This window comes from Hydractinia symbiolongicarpus, chromosome 6 (genome assembly GCF_029227915.1).
Source record: "Hydractinia symbiolongicarpus strain clone_291-10 chromosome 6, HSymV2.1, whole genome shotgun sequence".
NCBI lineage: Eukaryota > Metazoa > Cnidaria > Hydrozoa > Anthoathecata > Hydractiniidae > Hydractinia > Hydractinia symbiolongicarpus.
Genome location: NC_079880.1, coordinates 30,941,058 through 30,958,520, shown reverse-complemented (window position 1 = coordinate 30,958,520; position 17,463 = coordinate 30,941,058). Strand labels below are relative to the sequence as shown.

Genomic DNA, 17,463 nt, shown 5'->3' with positions numbered 1-17,463 from the left:
TAACTCAACATTTTTTACGATAATTTGCCATACACGGGTTACCACGACTTTTATAGGGATAGTGATAAAAAAAAGTTAAAATTTTATTATTATTATTATGGAATAATTATTTTTATAGCTTCACCATTGACTTCACTAAGGTAAGGTGTTTTTTACAACACAAGATGTATAAAAACACATCCTTTCGTACATTCGTATTGTTTTCCATTCGTACTTCTCTGTGGTAACATCAAGCATTAATTGATCCAGCGTGGCTTAAGGTCTCAGATCGGACTTCATACCATCAGTTGTAACGAGCAATTTTGTAAAAATAGGTTATTCAGGAATAAAACTTAACCAAAACACGTTTACTATGGATTAGATTAAATTTAACGAATCTTTTTAGTAAGCACAATTTTTGCGTTGTTGTTGAAAGCAAGTTCAAGCGATTACTATTTCAACCATCATCATCTTTTTTGGTAAGAAAGATGCCTTCGAATATGCGATATATGTTTCTGACAAGTTTAGTTGTCTCCTCGACATATCTTTACTTCTACTACGCACCTTACTCAAGCATTTCAGTCCATATATATACAAGCTCATCATGTGATGAGTATTTGCCACCTATGCAATGCTTAAAAGAATATAATGATCCATGTCAGACGTTCATTGATTGGACCTTAAAGTCAGACAATAAAACTCTGCATACAAAATTAGAATTTAGCGAATTCATGTTTGACATCAAATCAACTATGGAAAAGAGCTACATAAAAATTATTACTTACAATAAATTAAATCAAAGCAAACTGATTGGTGGAGACTTCTGGTGGATGAATGTGGTTGGTCCATCATCATTTCATGTTGAATTGAAGGATAACAACAATGGAACGTATGAAAGTTTTTTTAGTTTTGTAGAACCTGGTAATTATACTGTCACGGTTGAGTTGATTTGGAGTTTATGTGATGGTTTGAGAGACCCTCCTTCGTGGTGGTTTAAGAGTGGTAAGTCATAATAAACCATAAATAAAGATCACTTTTTAAATTACTTATTTAGTCTTTTTTAGTTCCCCTACCACAATCTATGTAGTTGTAATGTTATACCCGGGACCCGATATCCTGACAATGATACCCGGGACCCGAGACCCAATACCCTAATACCGATACCCGATACCCTGATTTTTTTGATTTTTTTGATTTTTTTGATTTTTTTGATTTTTTTATTTTTTTCAATGATGTTTTATTTTAATAAAAATCCTAATTTTTTCTGATTATTTTCTGGCTTTTTAAACGTAACAGAGATGATACGTTGGTTTATTCGAAGAAAAGCGCACGTTTGATAAGTGAATAATTAATGAGAACGTCCAACCTTCAACAACAGTGAATAAAACCAGCACCACCTGTGCCAACAGATAACGGTTATGTCTTGTTCCTTCTCAACTACACCCACAAAAATGTATCAACTTACTATGGTTGTGGAGGGAAATTTCAGTCAAATATTCCATCGGATATATACAAAATTGAATCGTGGTTTTGAAAAGCAAAAGGAGTTATTTCGATCCTACATCAAAAAAAAAAAAATATTATCTAATGAATTTAAAAAAGTCTATTATCAATTTAATCATGTTTAAGCAGACAAAATAATTTTTTTGATGCTAGTTGAATTGTAGTTCCTGGTGATATAAAACCATTGTTGAGCCAGCAGCATATTCACATATTACGTTTAACAAATATTCCCCTATTATAACGAAGAAATATACATATCAAAATGTGTTTTTATATCTTTTATATTCAACAACAACAACAACAAAAATGATAATAAAAAAAATCAGGGTATCGGGCCTCGGGTATCCATATCAGGATATTGGGTCTCGGGTCTTGGGTATCGGGTATCGGTGTCAGGGTCTCGGGTATCGGATTTTGGGTCTCGGGTATCACATAGGGTATCGGGTATCACTTTTCTCATATGCCGTTATGTACAACAAAAAACCACCTACGGCTAACAGGTAAAAAAAATGGAAAGGAAGATATTATTAAAAACCCATAGTCTTTTTATATAAAAAACGATAAACATAGTCGCTAACCTAAAGGCCGGGGCAAATCGAGGCACCTTTTTGAGCAACACTACCCGTCAACATTTGTTAAAGAACATGTTGACTCGATTTGCTATAGCCATTAACACTTCTGGCAACATTTTTCAGTATTTTCGAATTATTTAATTGCAAATTCGAATGTTCTAGCACGAATTTAAATGTTTTTGTTCGAGTGTATACACGACATGTATGAAAATAAGATCAAAAAATAGAGATTATTCACTTTGATAATGGCGGAAGTCACTACTTCAGCTGATCCTGCAACTACCACTGCTGGTAAACAAAAATTTAAAAGGAACGATGAATTATTGGAGAAACTGCTTGACCTGTACGAAGAAAGACTCCGTCCGCTTTCTTTTTTCATCGTCATCTATTACCAATGCCAGCAATAAACATGCTGCAGCTTCCTTCTCCGCCATTTTGAAAAAAGAGAATGAATGGTCACGTTTCAGTAGAATGTAGTTGCTCAAAATGTTGATGAGAATGTTAACGAGGGTATAGCAAATCGTATCAACATGTTGCTCAAAATGTTCACGAGAATTTTGACTGAGAATGTTGATCGATTTGCCCCGGCGTAACATATGTTTTTCACAGGGGATGAGCAAGGCAAATTTCAGAAGCGGGGATCGTTGGGTGTCGACACATACATAGGTAAAAAAAAAGAGTTCGCATTTACTATATCAGAAAGCAAAACAAAGAAAAGTTTGCATAACAGAAAACGAAACTTTGTCAAATTCAAGAGAGAATGCCAACCAATCAATTCTCCTTGTGGATATTGGAAAAACCATCAGCAATTTATTACACCTCACAATCCTAACATCGTTTGTCAGGATAATATAAAGCCTCCAGAGAATTCGACAATTTGGTTTTATGGTGATTCCATGCAATTGTTGACGTATCGTTACTTTATAAACAAAACACTTTGCAAGAAATTCTTCAAATGTGGTGTTTCATATAATTGGAACTACCCAAATCCTCCTTCCAAGGGTATTTTTGATAACAAAGACTTCAACAAAAGCATTATCTTAAACTCCATTGGAAATGTCCTACTGCAAAAAGATATGAGGCAGCGTTCAAGCGTATTTTATGTCAACTTTGGTGTGCATATTTTAATGGCTATACCTTTTAAACAAGCTGTGGATCTGTTACAAAGTTTTGTAGAACTTGTCCAAACTTTAAAATCAAAGTTGGGTGAAAATTTCCCAAGGATAATTTGGAAGACAACTACTCCGCCATTTCGACGGGAGTATTATAAGTACAACGAAGATTTTAGAAGATTCTTAACAAAACAGGTTAGCTTTTTTATTCCTTACATTTCTGACACGTTTCGTGTCTAGGTTTTTACAGCATTCTTTATATATAAAAAGGTCAAAATTTATAAGCGCTTTAACAGAATTAAGTTTTTGTTGTACAAGTTTAAAATGTAAGACGGAAATTCAAAACTACACCCTACTCCTCTGCACACAATTCCACACAGACACAGTTGGTTTTAGCAGAAGTATTTTTAAACCCTAAGAAAATAACAATGCAGCGGGTCCATTGCTAGTTTAAATAGGTGTGCTTATAAACAAACGAACGTCGACGTTAATTTGACGACAGCAATTGTTTATGTCGTGAAATCATTACGGTAACCGTTTCATAAAGTTTTGCTAGTCCGAATTTTTACTTTAAAAATTTATGCTTCAAAACGAGGTCAACGTCAAAAGTTGTTAGTTGCATTTTCCTTTAATTTGCAGCTCTTACATATCATTTACCTCAGCGATCCTTCAAGAGGGAATTCTATAAAGTCTATAGGAGCTTTTCGAAAACTAAGAAATGCACGAACATCTAAAACTCAAAATCACCGCGAAATTTAACTTTTGGGGTTAAGCAACTTAGAAAATGAGGTTAGATTACCGCAAAGGTTTTTTCTCTGTTATCAATAACGGTTTTGAAATTGACAGAAGAGCAGCCACCTGAGAAATCAGTCCCATTCTCTTGTTGAACGCTAAGCAGAAAGGGTTAATTCACACTTTTATAGTCTCTGGCATGACTAGACCGGGGCTTAAATCAACTTCAGTCCTGGAAACGAACGCTCTACCACATGGCCGTCAGTCGGTAAAGCCTTCTTTCTCAAGTTATTTGGAGCAGGATAACTATTTTCATTTAAAGATGCCACTAATGGATACTTTAGCATAAATGTTTGCACTCTTCATTATTAAACCTTTATTTTAATTTCAGAGAATGATTTTATGGAACACATACTGCAAAGAAATGATGTGTCGAGCAAATATTCCTGTCATAGATGTTTATTACGTCACAGCCTCGTTTACACTTGGAGCAAAAGATGGTCTACATTTTGCTGATCATGTATACGAAAATGCGATGTCAGCATTTGAATCTTATGTGTTGAACAATAATGGTTACGTGGAATGAACCAGGTTTGACAATGTTCAGCTTAAAGGACATATTTCTTATAGACAATTTTACACTTCATGGTACATATTTAAAAAATATATATAAAGTCCATTCTTCCGAGTTGTTATTATATTGATTTAAAATAATTTTTATAAGTAATTATGAATTTAAAGAAACCCAGTTGCAGCTAGTTTAGGGTGTCACGATAACCACACTTTTCCAAAAAAACACGGTCAAACTCTCATAAACAATATCATACACAATTTCACAACTTTTCGTCACGCCTCATTGCACAAAATTCCGCTAATAATCATAAAAAAATCAACGCATGCGCAGTAAAGCTCATTGCTATCATACGCAAGTGGAGTAAAATCCCTAATAGCGGTGCTTAGTCATGCATATCAAGGGTAAGTCCCTAACGCAAGTGGAGGGAAATTCCCGGCTTGCTCGGCAAAAAATTAAGCAAATGCCAAAGCACCATATTTCAAAAAAATCAGCAAACTATATAGCACCGTGTCAGCACCAGTGGTAGCAACTCGCGACGCCCTTGCCGATCGACTACAGAGTGTGTGGGATACCGTTGCCTTCTACTACAACAAGGCAAGGGAACGAAATTCGGGAGGGACAACGCTTCACGACGAGATTAAACAGGAGGCAGGGGAGGACTACGTGGAGGATATTGAATATCAAGGCCCCGAGGACGATATCCAGATGTTGGAGGATGGAAATAGGATTAAATCATGGCCTTTCAGCAAGCATCTAAACCAACCTCTTAAGGACGCGATTATCCAAAAAATTACACCACACGTGGACATGCGCGTTAAGGTTGTGTACAGCTTTAGCTTTTCGCTGTCAAGTATAGCGGAAATCGAAGCGTTCGTAGAAAAAGCGAAATGAAGCGCCTCGATCTGGAGGATCACGAGTTTTGGACTAAGGCTTATTTATCACCCATTAGGACCACCGAGACCCCTGGGGCATATGAGGGAAAAATTGTCTTCGATCACGTACAGATCAAGGTGATAAGCACGCGTGTATCCCTCTTTGGATGCAGCCCTCTCCCGGATTGGTTGCGAAAAAAAAGGTACATTTACGCCATGGATGGTGAAGATGCCAGAACGGACAACCTATGCTTCTGGAGATGTCTTGCGCTAAAGAAGCGGGTGGATGTAGTAAAGGGAACAGAACGTCTAACAAAAACAGCCCCCGTCTAGCCCGAGAGTACTACGAGAACCCTAAGTTCAAGCGTAAGGACCTGCGCCCCACAAGGCTGGTGGATTTGGAGGGCGTTGCCAAACAATTCAAGATCAACATCAGGGTCTTTGAACCCAAGACAAACTCCAAGAAGGCACCCTGTCGACTCGTCTATAGGCAAAAGCAGTACAAAAAGAATTATATGGCATCAATCTAGGTATGCTGGACGGGTACTGTTTCTACATCAAGGATTTAGACATGCTGGCCTAACAGAAATGGAAATGTGAGGTATGCAAACAACTGTTTACCAAAAGCAACCGCCTCACGCGACATAAAAGGAACGAATGCGAGGGCGTCAAGACGACGATCATTTGCAAAGGGGGGAAGGTCAAACGTATGCCGGGAAGGGTCGAGAAGGTCTTTTACGATGGGAGTTTTAGCTATGATGCATCAAAATGGATAGGATACATGTCAAAACAAACCGGAAAACATATTCTTCATGCACTCTGTAGACATGGTGGTGAGCGCGATATACGCGATGGTAAGAAGGAGTGGAAAGTGGATGGGTATGAGCCTATTTCAAACACCTTTTACGAGTACAACGGTTGTAAGTGGCACGGATGTCCCTGTTTGTCCGACAGACCAAAGCGGACAGGGCTCATTACGCTGCAACCATGTCTAAGAAAAGGATGATACGGGAAAAGGGCTACGACAAGAGGTACTTTTAGAAGGAATTTAAACCCTACCCCACTACCTGGTATTTGAAGCCCTCCTATCACCTTTAAATTACCTGCAAACCTTTGATCTGACGTATCTTTCAAGACATGTTCCGATAAGTGTTGGTATTGGCGATAGTTTGAATAGTCACCCGACGTTCATCGGTCACGAGGACCCCAAGATCCTGGTTAAACAATCTGTGGAGGAGCTGGAAAAGAGGCATGCCCTCATTGTGAAAGAGGTCGAGAGAATGTACCCGAAACCTGACGATTTTGACATGCTCTCCAAAAAGAACCAGGAGTTGTGGGGTGAGTGGGTAAATCAAGTAGCTGTAATTGGGTTTAATTCCGACAAGTACGACATCAACCTGATCAAGCAGTATTGTGTCGAAGAGATTGCGCAAGGCGATAAGATCAAGCCGGCTAAGTGGGAAAAACACAGTCGAAGAATACGAGACATTCCGCGCCGAGTTTTGCAGTTTTTACTGGTTGCGTGAGTACAACAGAGCCGATGTGAAACCCTTTATTGAAGCCGTGGACAAGACAAGGTTGCAGAATTACGATGACGAGATAGATATTCTGAAGGACACGGTCAGTATTCCGGGAGTGTCGATGCGCTACGTATTGAACAAGTCTCTACGGCTGAACCCAAAGTTAGAGCTATACGCTCCGGCAGACCCATGCAGACATAGGTGTAAGGACTCTTGTTATAGCAACACGTGTAAGCCCTGCAAGGAGGTACGGAAAACATGTGAAAAATGTACGAGGAATGAGGTCTACGAGCTCCTATGGACGGGGATGATAGATGGTCCCGCGATCGTATTCTGTAGATACCACGAACGAGACGTGACGGGTATCAGATCTCACGTGTACAAGGAAATGCACAAGTGCAAGACCATTATAGGGTATAATGCAAACATGCTCTACCCGAGAACCCTGATGCAAGACTTTCCTTGTGGGAAAAAAACAGCTGATCAAAGCGGCCCTTTAAATGGTTCCCGGAAGAGATTGCCGATGCACGACGACAGGCCGATAAAGACCCCGACAAGCGTATTGCGGGAGATACGGCAAAGTTGAAAGGCAACAGCTTCTACGGAAAAATGATTGAAGATTTGGCGAGGCACGCAAATATTACGTTTACGAGGGATAAAAAGGAGGTTGATGAGACCTGCAAAACCCGTACCTAGATGACCTTGAAGAGATTGGGGATGCGTATGAGGTAAGAAGGGGCAAACACAAGTGTACTATCGATAGAGCCTACCAGTGCGGTATCGCGGTATACCAACTCGCGAAGTTGTGCATGCTCGAATTTTACTATGATTTTCTCGACAAGTACGTGGATTGTCGAGACTTTGAATAGTTTTATATGGACACTGACAGTGCGTATTTTGCCATCTCTGGAGATGAGTTGAGGGATGTCGTTCGCTCCAAACTGCTTGACGAATATGGTGAGGATGTAAAAAACTGGATCGTCACTGATAAGTACCCAAGTCGAACAGGAGGGTTATTTAAAGCGGAATTTATTGGCTTTCGATTGATTGCCCTGACAGCTAAGTGTTATTTCATCGAGGGTAAAGAAGGTAATAAATTCTCATGTAAGGGCATGTCAAAGAGCCAAAATGCTGTGACCTGGAGTAGATACCTTGGTGCGCTGTGGGTTTAGACATGACCAAAAACGTAGGTTTTCGGGTACATGAGCAGGGTATGATCACGTACGAACAAAACAAGCTTGGGCTCTCGGCGTTTTATGACAAGCTGGTTGTACATGACGATGGTGTACATACCTCTCCGCTTGTGGTTTAAGCATTTTTGAATAACGAGGTTTTCCAAAAGCTGACCAAAGTTTTGTAAAGGTAGTACTTTACAAAACAAAAACAATATGGAGGGGACCAGAAAATGCACGAACTGTAACCAAACCCTACCACTATACAAATTCCAGGTGATCCAACGTAACGGACAACGAATGAGGACATGCATCCCCTGCCTCGATATCGACAAGGCCTCAAGGGAGCGTACCAAATGCCTACATAAAAAACGAAGAAAACAATGCCCCATATGCTATCACCCTACCTATCAGGATAAGATTATTTTGAACAGGGTTCATAATGCCGTAAATTATGATATAGAGATAGCATCCCAGGAATATATAGGGTGCGATATTATAACATTCATGAAGCACATCTAGGCCCAGTTTAAAGGCAGGATAAACTGGGGAAACAGAAGGCAGTGGCAGTTTGATCACAAGGTGCCACTAAAGTACAGGGAGAACGGGGTATACCCTAGCGAAGAGGTGCAAGGTTTCAGATAACCAAACGAAGGGCCATCGTTATATTTCTGAGTAAAATGTAGCCTAGCGCTGTTGATCAAACACACTTGCTATAAATTGAGGTGTGTGTAGTAATCGCTATTTTTCTGGAGGACGGCCTTAAACTTGCCGGATATATGATGGCAGCGATCTTGTCGCTGTCGCTGATACCCCCAAAACAGACCGAATGATAAAGTTTCTATATCTCCTGGAGATATAGAAATATGGAGGAGGCTAAATATTTTTCCAAGTGTTCAAAAAATCTCTCCTCTTGAGCCAGTTCAAGATCAAACGAGACGGCAAAACAACGAGTACATGGATCTGCCCCAGACGCCGCATCTATATGCAGTCATTACATTACTTCATAATTGTACTCCAGGATCATATAAAGGCCCAGTTCTCTGAAGGGATGTGAGAATTTCGAATTACATGTACATCATAAGACACCCTTTAGATACCAGAAAACATTTAAATCTCCAACGTAAAGGACCCGCACACGGCAATCTTCACAGGGCCTACTTCTTGCGGAAAACACAGCATGTATCGGATCTACTAGAAAATGAGTATAAGAAGCACTTCCACAATATTGTCATTTTGTGTTCAACTATACGGTACCGTCGAAAGGTCCTCACTTTAGAAGGATAATTATGTGTTCCTTGTAGAGCCTAAGGAATAACTCTTCCAATGGAGTCAAAAACTATCCTCATTGTTTGCGGGTGAGGAGAGTCTCTTCATAGTCGACGACGTCATAGCTGACGAAGGCCTTGACACGCATCGGCAGTCCCTGCTTGAATTGGCTATTTCGAGCCGGAATCACAAACGCAGTCGTTGGCTCTTAACGCAGTCTTATACCGCCTTGCCCAAGAACCTCAGGAGGCAGAAGAAGGCCCTATTTTTGTGGTACCCCCATGAGCGCAGTGACATGAAAATGATAGACGAGGAGACGAATTTGATCCCCGACTAGAGCGAGATCAAGGCTAGGCTGAAGGGGTCCGGGCACGCATGCTTGTACGTGAGATTGGAACATCCGAGAATCTGGAAATGTCGTTATGTTAAGTTATGTTCAACGCAGGAGCCATTGAAATCCTGGCCAACAACCAGGATCAAACTATGTTTAAACGCCCCGATTTAAGATGTTTCCCGGCCACAGAGAATCGTTACCTAAATCACTTCACGTTACCCGACGGTGATGCACGGGATCTATTCGAGGGAATATATGATGGAACATCTATGGACCGGCCGCATATCATTGATATTGATATGTCGTAAGTATACACTAATTTTCACTATTCTTGTGGGTAGTAAAAACTGTATTCAAAAGTGGGGCATCTCCCATAGCCCCCTCAGGAAGAGGGAAAAAGCCTCATTTAGTGGTGGGTTCCCAACCCCTCCCCCATTGACCAGTTTGGCTTAGAGATATAAGGTGTTGAAATATCAAAAAGGTGGAAGCCTATGTACAAAAAAAATTTGCAAGGGATTATGATATTCATGGACCTGTACTGCGATGCTGTATAAAGGCACCAAATTGAATACCCTACCTACCTAGACCTTTTAAACAGGGTATGGTCAGGAAGGAAGGCATGGGGTGCGTTTGCAAGGAGCGAGATTGATTGATCTCCAGGATGATATTCAAACCCTAGGACGGTTAAAGAGAATAAGTATGGGGCACTCTGTTACGAGGTTATCAAGGATAAGGCGTTGAAGTTGTCGGATTTGGCCGACTTGACAATAATAAGCAATATTCTCAATTTTTCTATACCAGATAGGCGATTGGTTGATATTGATTTGGATATTGAGCCTGATGTCATCAAAGGTATCGTTTGTGGGTACCCATTCTATACCGAGCCCCCTTTGCTGTATATAAGAGATCCAAATAAAGAGTTGGAGGATAAACCCTTAGAGGTACTCTTGAAGATACTCTTTACCAATCCTTCACATGCTCCGGATGCACCTGAACATCCTCCGGGATCAGCATGAGTTCTTCCGAAACAAAGCTCCTTTCGGATCATTCTTTAGGTAGTACAAAATACGGCTACCCGATAATATACGGTCCAACCTATACATTTTCCTGCTCCACCAGGCGTCGGTGGCGCGTCTTCTTTGATCACCGTGCTCTTCCCCGGGTTGCAGAAGGTATAAGTACAATCCATCCTCAGGTAGGGGTTTCTCTTCGGGATATTCCTCGCTTTATGCAAGTGGTACCTCGTGGAATTTGATCGCCTTGTTAGGTTTCATGCCAATAATGGTAGTCTTGGTATTGTTGAAACCCTTCACGATGGTATACAGATGCTTGACCCAAATGATACTAGTCTCATCAGAAGCCAGCTCCTGAGCATCTTGAGGCTTAAAGAGCTTTTCCGCAAGGACCTTGTTGTAAGATTCCACAAAGGCCGTGAATGTATGGTGGTACTTTGTGGTGGCCCGCCTAATTTCCACACCCTTGTCCTCTAACAGTTTTGTCACATCCGATTTGAATTCAGAGCCATTGTCACATTGAAAAATTTTGGGTAGTGTAAGGGTCCGGCTTTGTAAATGTCCCTGATCATGTCGGCGACTTCGCTGGCCTTCTTCGTTCTTTATACCTTGAAGCTACGTCAATCCCTGTGAGTATGTAAGTGCGGATAATCGATCTTTTTCTAACCTTTGATATGCCTTATAAATAAGTGTTGCCTACTCAGCCAATGAGTAACCTTCTATTGGAGAGGCCAGCTTCTGCAGCGAGTAATTTAATAGCCTTGCGGCCGGTCCATAGATGTTCCATCATATAAATTTGGCTTAGCTTTTCGGCCTCTTCTTCCGTAACGATATGTGATGCTTTTGACATGTTTATTATATATGTCGAAAACGTTCTTACAGATACTTGTAAGCCACGAACCCTAGCAGAGATAAAGAGCCAAGGATGAAGGTCAATTCACCATCTTGTTGCTGCTTCGAGGGTGTGTAAAAATCTTTCAATTGGGAGGGGGGGGCTTCTTTTCTGAGGAGATGTAAAATTTGTACATGTCATCATCGAGCTCGCAAAAGGCTCTTACCGGCCTTTTTCTGGATCTCCCTTTGCCTGGTAAACCCGTCAAGCTTATCCTACCTTTTGGGTATCCATTGGGCCTGAGCCCCGATAAGCTTTTCAACGGCCTTGTCATGACGCTTACGCTCTGCCTCACCATGCCTGAGAGCTTAGGAAACAAGAAGTTAGTCCCACTGAACGCCAATACGTTGATTGCCGCACCTGCCACGATTACGGCTATAGTTGCCATATTTATTTCAATACTCCACACGATCGAGCCTACCACCTAAGATGTTCATTTGCACCGGTTCCATCGGCCTTTTTGGTAATGTGCAGTAATGTCCCATCGGACAGACGTTGTAATGGTCTTCCAGAACCATGGAGTATATCGTCAGGAGAAATACTGAAATCGATGAACAACGCATACCTCTCATTGAAGAATTGCTCAATGGTGACGCTACTATCATGGGCACCGAATATGTTGACGACTTGTTCGAGCATGTCTTTGGGAAGCATCGCATGGGAATAAAGCTCATTGGGCTCTCCTTTCACCGTCACTGATATCTTTTCAATTTTGGGGTTATAAAAGACTTCATTGACACCAGCATAGGGCTTCACCTTCCCGGGGTCTATGAATAATAGCAAGACGCCCTTTAAGGATTTGGGTCAGAGTTTAAGTCTGATGTGACCAAGCTGTTAGAAGCCAAAGGTGCCAATATTAAAAGGGCAACTACTAAATATCACTACACGTTCACAGCGTTCGTGGAGTCCTACAACAAAATACTCGCACAAACGCTCTTCAAGCCCCAAGATGCCCAGGAGCTTGCATCTGACAAAACCAGTACTACATGGTTCAAACACCTATACAATATTGTAAAAACCATGAACAATTCCAAGACAGCTATGATCGGAATGAAACCTTCATCTGCCATCAAGCTTGATGATGTGCCACTTGCAAAAAGCGAGGAATGTCCTGAGGAAAAGCCTTTGCCTGATGATGGCCTTTACCTCTACCTCTTGCAACCTGGTGAGGAACATGGTGAAGCCAAAAGACGTGCAACGGATGCGTGGTGGAGCAAAAAGACGTACAGGTTGGATCATATCGTAACTGGTACTCGTCTCCTATACTATCTCGACGGAGGTCCTGATCGTAGTTTCGTGGCAGAGGAATTGCTACTGGTACCCGAGGGTGTTGAAATACCCCCCCCCCCCCCCCCGAGCATGTGAAAGATTGGTAGGGCTATTTCACCAGTTCCCCCGTAGCGGGGGAACCACTCAGTTGATACTTAATGTGAACTAATGGTTCACATTAATACCTAGCGAGCAAGATCCCTTTAATCATCAATCGGGTGAAGTCGTGTATAATTATAAGGATGTAGGGTGTAGTATGGATAGCCATAGACGATTCCCTTGATAACATTTGGCTCGCTGCCCTCAACCCTATCACCTTTGCAAATGATCTTTGTCTTGATACCTTTGCATTTGTTATTCTTGTATCGTGTGAGATTTTCGGATCTGGTAAATCTTTGTGTACAAACCTCGCATTCCCAATGCTGCGTCAATACATCCATCTTCTTCATATAGAAACAATGACCCTGCAGCATACCAATATTGATCGTGTCTAAGTTTTTTTTGTTGTCCATAGACAAGACGCCATGGAGCCTTGTCGGCGTTTGTCTTTGGTTCGAAGACTCTGATATTAATTTCAAATTTTTTAGCGATGCCCTCCAAGTCCACGAGCCTCGTAGCACGTACATCCTCCTTCTTTAGATTATGTTCCTCGTAGTACTCGCGGGCTAACTTAAGGGCCTTTTGCGTAATATGTTTTTCACGTTTCTTTCGATTCTTGCGGTAATGAACGGCCAAGCATCTCCAAAAGCATAAAAAGCATAAAAAGCATAAAAAGAACGGACAGCTCGTTCTTTCGTCTGTCTTGTCAGAACTATAAATGCACCTCTTGATGCGCAACCAGCCTGGCAAAGGTCCACATCCAAGTAGGGGTTCCCTCGTAGAAATTATCTTGATCTGAACGTGCTTGAATATTATTTTACCTTCATATGCTCCTGGTGTCTCGATAGTTCTATCTGGTGGCTAGTAGGCTTTCGTCCAAAGTTCGGCATCTTCCAGATCCAGGCGCTTCATCTCGCATTCATCCATAAAAGCCTCGATTTCAGCCATGCTTAAGGTGTTGGAGGAAAGAAAAGTACCTATAATCACTCCCTACTACTACTCAACACCTGACCTAGTATTTTAGTTTTGGTGAATACAACAAGTGCTTCTTCATATTTCTTTGTATTAATTAAACATTTTCCAAAATAATATTGACTAATTAGCGCTTCATGATTTCTCTCTTCTTTTCTAGTTTCCCTTAGAAAGATTTTGTGAGCTTCTTGGACCTTACCAAAATCTAACCAGCAGATGGCTCGATTAACTTCTAATACTGGAAAATGGGGTGTGTTGGCACCATACGATCTTGTCAAAACCTATATGCAGTTCTCATACATTGAGTGTTAACGTTGTGTTTTTGATTGAAATTTTTTCTCAAACAGGTAACCCACTAATTATAATTGCTATCTGTCTGCCTTCCATACCTTTTTTTATCGATTTATGGACTTCGTTGACAGGGTCAAGATGGTAACAAAGGAGCAACATCAAACCAAATTGACTTCACAAAACAACTTTCTAGTTCCTCTAGCTCTATTGCTAGCTCTCTGTTATTTTGTTCTGATGCTGTTAGATTTACGATACTCTGCTCCAACAGATGTGCACCGTTTTTATTTTATAATATTGTTGATGTACTTCCGGGTATAACCGAGCGCTTCCATAGATCGTCCGACAGAGTTTAAATGCTTTCGAAAATCTGCCTCTTTCTTCTTCAACCTACTATGCGAAAGTTCGTTACGAGAAAGATGTATACGAACCACGTGCGCAGATACAGATTGGTCAGTTGTTAGTGGGTAACTATACCAGCCAGTTTTAGGACGTGGTATCTTTATCACTACTCGGAGTAAAGCATACAACAAACCAACATCATACATATCCGGATCTGTTGCGCCAATTGGAGGATACAATATCTCGAATTAACTTAACTCTCATTGTTGACTTCCAATACCTTTCCAAAAATTATTGCTTTAAGAGGTTGGTGGATTCGTCCAACAGTTTCAGCAATCTTAAACCTCTTTCTTCTTTTTCGCCTATCAAATTCATTTTCTGGGGAAACTGCTAAAAGAATACCAATTGACACAATAAAATAAAAACATTCAAAAAAAATTTTAATGGCATCAAGTGCACTGTCGTCAAGGTCTCTTCGCTGCATCATGGCACCTTCTGGTATTAACAGATCGTAGAACTTTGTTTGGATTTTCACAACTTGTTGAATTTGAACTACAAAAAATCTTTTATTTTGTCACCATTGCATCAAATTTTTTAGAGCGCAGTTACTTACCCTGAACAAACTTTAACTGTGTACAAGTATCTTGATGTAATGAAAACTTTTCACTTTAGTTTTTTGTGTTTTGAAAAAAAAAGCTTATTTTGTCATAGTTGTTTTTCAGGAATTACGCCACGCTTCGTCAATCAAACTTGTGTCGTATTCTTTAAAACACAGAATTCTAATTTGAAGTTTGCTTTTAATTATTGCTTATAATTATTGGTTTTAATTATATTAACATAATGTGCCACTCTTCTCTGTTCTAGCCATAAACTTATACAGTGTTACCAAGGTAGTCTCTAAGAATAGAAGTTAGAAAAAAAATCGATCAAATAAATTCAATAGAAGTTTAAAAAACAGAAGATCAACCAATTAAATTTAATGATCTATAGATAAAACAAGGACGAAAGAGTGTTTTTTTTTTCAGATAATAGTTTCAGCATACGGCAAATGCGGGACCCGGGATCCAGTAACCCAACATGGTGAAATCTAGGTAACAGGGCAAATTTTTTATAAATAAAAATATTACGAAGAACAGAATGCTACATACGTAAAACATGGCGAACACTAAACTTTGTTTTATACAGTGTTTAATTAGTAAAAAATATAATTATCGATACGATAGTGCCAAGAAATTTACACACGTAGGTAAAAATGGATAGACTTTTTTAAATCCACTAAAAACAAACAATGGAGATAGCAGTGCAAAACGAAAAACGTCGAAAGCATTAGTGTAGTTAGTTTTACATAAGATTGTTAAAAGAGATTGTTTTAGCTGGACAGGGTAACGGCTGTTTTCTGTGTTTATATATTTAAACTGAAATTGCGATAAGGTTTTTTAAAGAGTACGGGTATTACGCTTATAAGACCACTGATGCAAGCGCCTTGTACACAGATCTTCGACATGGTTTACCTGTATTAAGTGCATATCTCAGTGTCAAGATTAACTTTCGAACTTTCACGGAAATTATTCCGCAAAATGAAAGAATGCTGATCAACTGTTTTTACTATGGTTGGTTTATTAGAATCTAGTTTATTTGAAAATATATTTTATATTTTTTATAAACCTATTTTGGCCAATATTTAAGAACACAATAAGACCAAAGACCAAAGAAATTTTTTATCATAAACGGGACAAAAACGGGGCAGCAGAATCACAACAAGGAAACATCTTCAATACTCGAAAATTCGAATTAGACTCTGCAAATTTTCGAACGATTTGAAAGAAACATTTTCCGCTCGATTAAACGACTAACTCGAAACACACGCTTTTTGTTTTCGTTTTGCGAGGAGGAGCTTTATATTTTTTAAACATTTTTTTCAGGATTAAAAATATTTTTTTAACAGGTAAGTTTTTCTTTTGTCGACATCATGTGTTACATATTTCTTGTTAATAGATATTAGTTTTGGTAGGGCTGTGCTGTATTCCTAAACTTCCTTTCAAAACAATCTAGTTTATAAGAACTTTGAAGCCAGATTCTACAAGAAATAAAGAACGTACGTACTCGGTCAACAATAATGAAATTTCCATAATAACTCCACCAAATATTCTCGTCGGGCAACTTTTTTTCAAGGGCTCTTTGTCGTTTTTACTGTGGGTCGTGCTGAGAGCTTATTTTAGAATTAGAAAAGATATATTTTGGCTTTTGTCACAAAATTCATTAAATTCGTGACAAATTTATTCATGCAATAAACTTGAAATAATGTGGAATGAATTTTCGCAATAATTTTGTAATGGAAATTTTAATGAGAACGCAAGTTTAATGTTCTTTCCGAAGTTTTGAGTTAAAGCAATCATCCTGGTTTTTACATAAGTAATATGTTGTTAAAACAGTATAAGCAATACACGCTTTTTATCTAAGCATATACTCCACAAGGATTTCAAGTTAATAATATTCTAAGAATATGATCAACTTGAAATTCTGATTGGGCTGCATAAATAACAGCACCTAAGGGGGGGGGAGGTCTTTCAATCTTAACTGGGCAATATCAGTGTTTTTTTTGTTCCAAATTCTTATACAAAAATGTGTGCACCTTGACGTTTAATGGGATCATTACGGTGTGTGTGGACTGGTGTGAAATGATAAATTGATAATAACACGAAGAAAAGCAGAAAATATTATACATTATAAAATGTAAACATGAAAATTGAATAAAGAAAGCAATTATGTTCGTAAGGGTAGGGTAAACTTGATTCGAGAATAGAAACCATGTCATCATGATAAATTCAAGTTGTTTTTAATGACGTTTAAAAATTTAAAACAATAAATCTTTTCATGAGCTTAAATAAACAATAGTAGTATTATTACCAGACCCCTATATCACAAATGTGTTTAGACACTTCTCTATTG

At 39.4% G+C, this 17,463-nt stretch overlaps 1 protein-coding gene across 1 annotated transcript; it reads left to right on the top strand.

Annotated features, from left to right (window-relative positions):
• LOC130648168 (uncharacterized) lies at nucleotides 1-4,766 on the top strand. The gene is made up of 3 exons (XM_057454206.1): nucleotides 1-981; nucleotides 2,664-3,361; nucleotides 4,290-4,766. The coding sequence occupies exons 1-3, from the start codon at nucleotides 468-470 to the stop codon at nucleotides 4,482-4,484; spliced, it is 1,407 nt and encodes a 468-aa protein (XP_057310189.1). The 5' UTR covers nucleotides 1-467; the 3' UTR covers nucleotides 4,485-4,766.
• Nucleotides 4,767-17,463: the final 12,697 nt, after the last annotated feature.

Bases quoted from the DNA above. Each gene is read 5' to 3' on its own strand.
- LOC130648168 (XM_057454206.1), top strand. From the start codon at position 468: ATGCCTTCGAATATGCGATATATGTTTCTGACAAGTTTAGTTGTCTCC. The intron at 982-2,663 runs GTAAGTCATAAT...TGTTTTTCACAG, and splicing joins TTCGTGGTGGTTTAAGAGTG to GGGATGAGCAAGGCAAATTT. The intron at 3,362-4,289 runs GTTAGCTTTTTT...TTTTAATTTCAG, and splicing joins GAAGATTCTTAACAAAACAG to AGAATGATTTTATGGAACAC.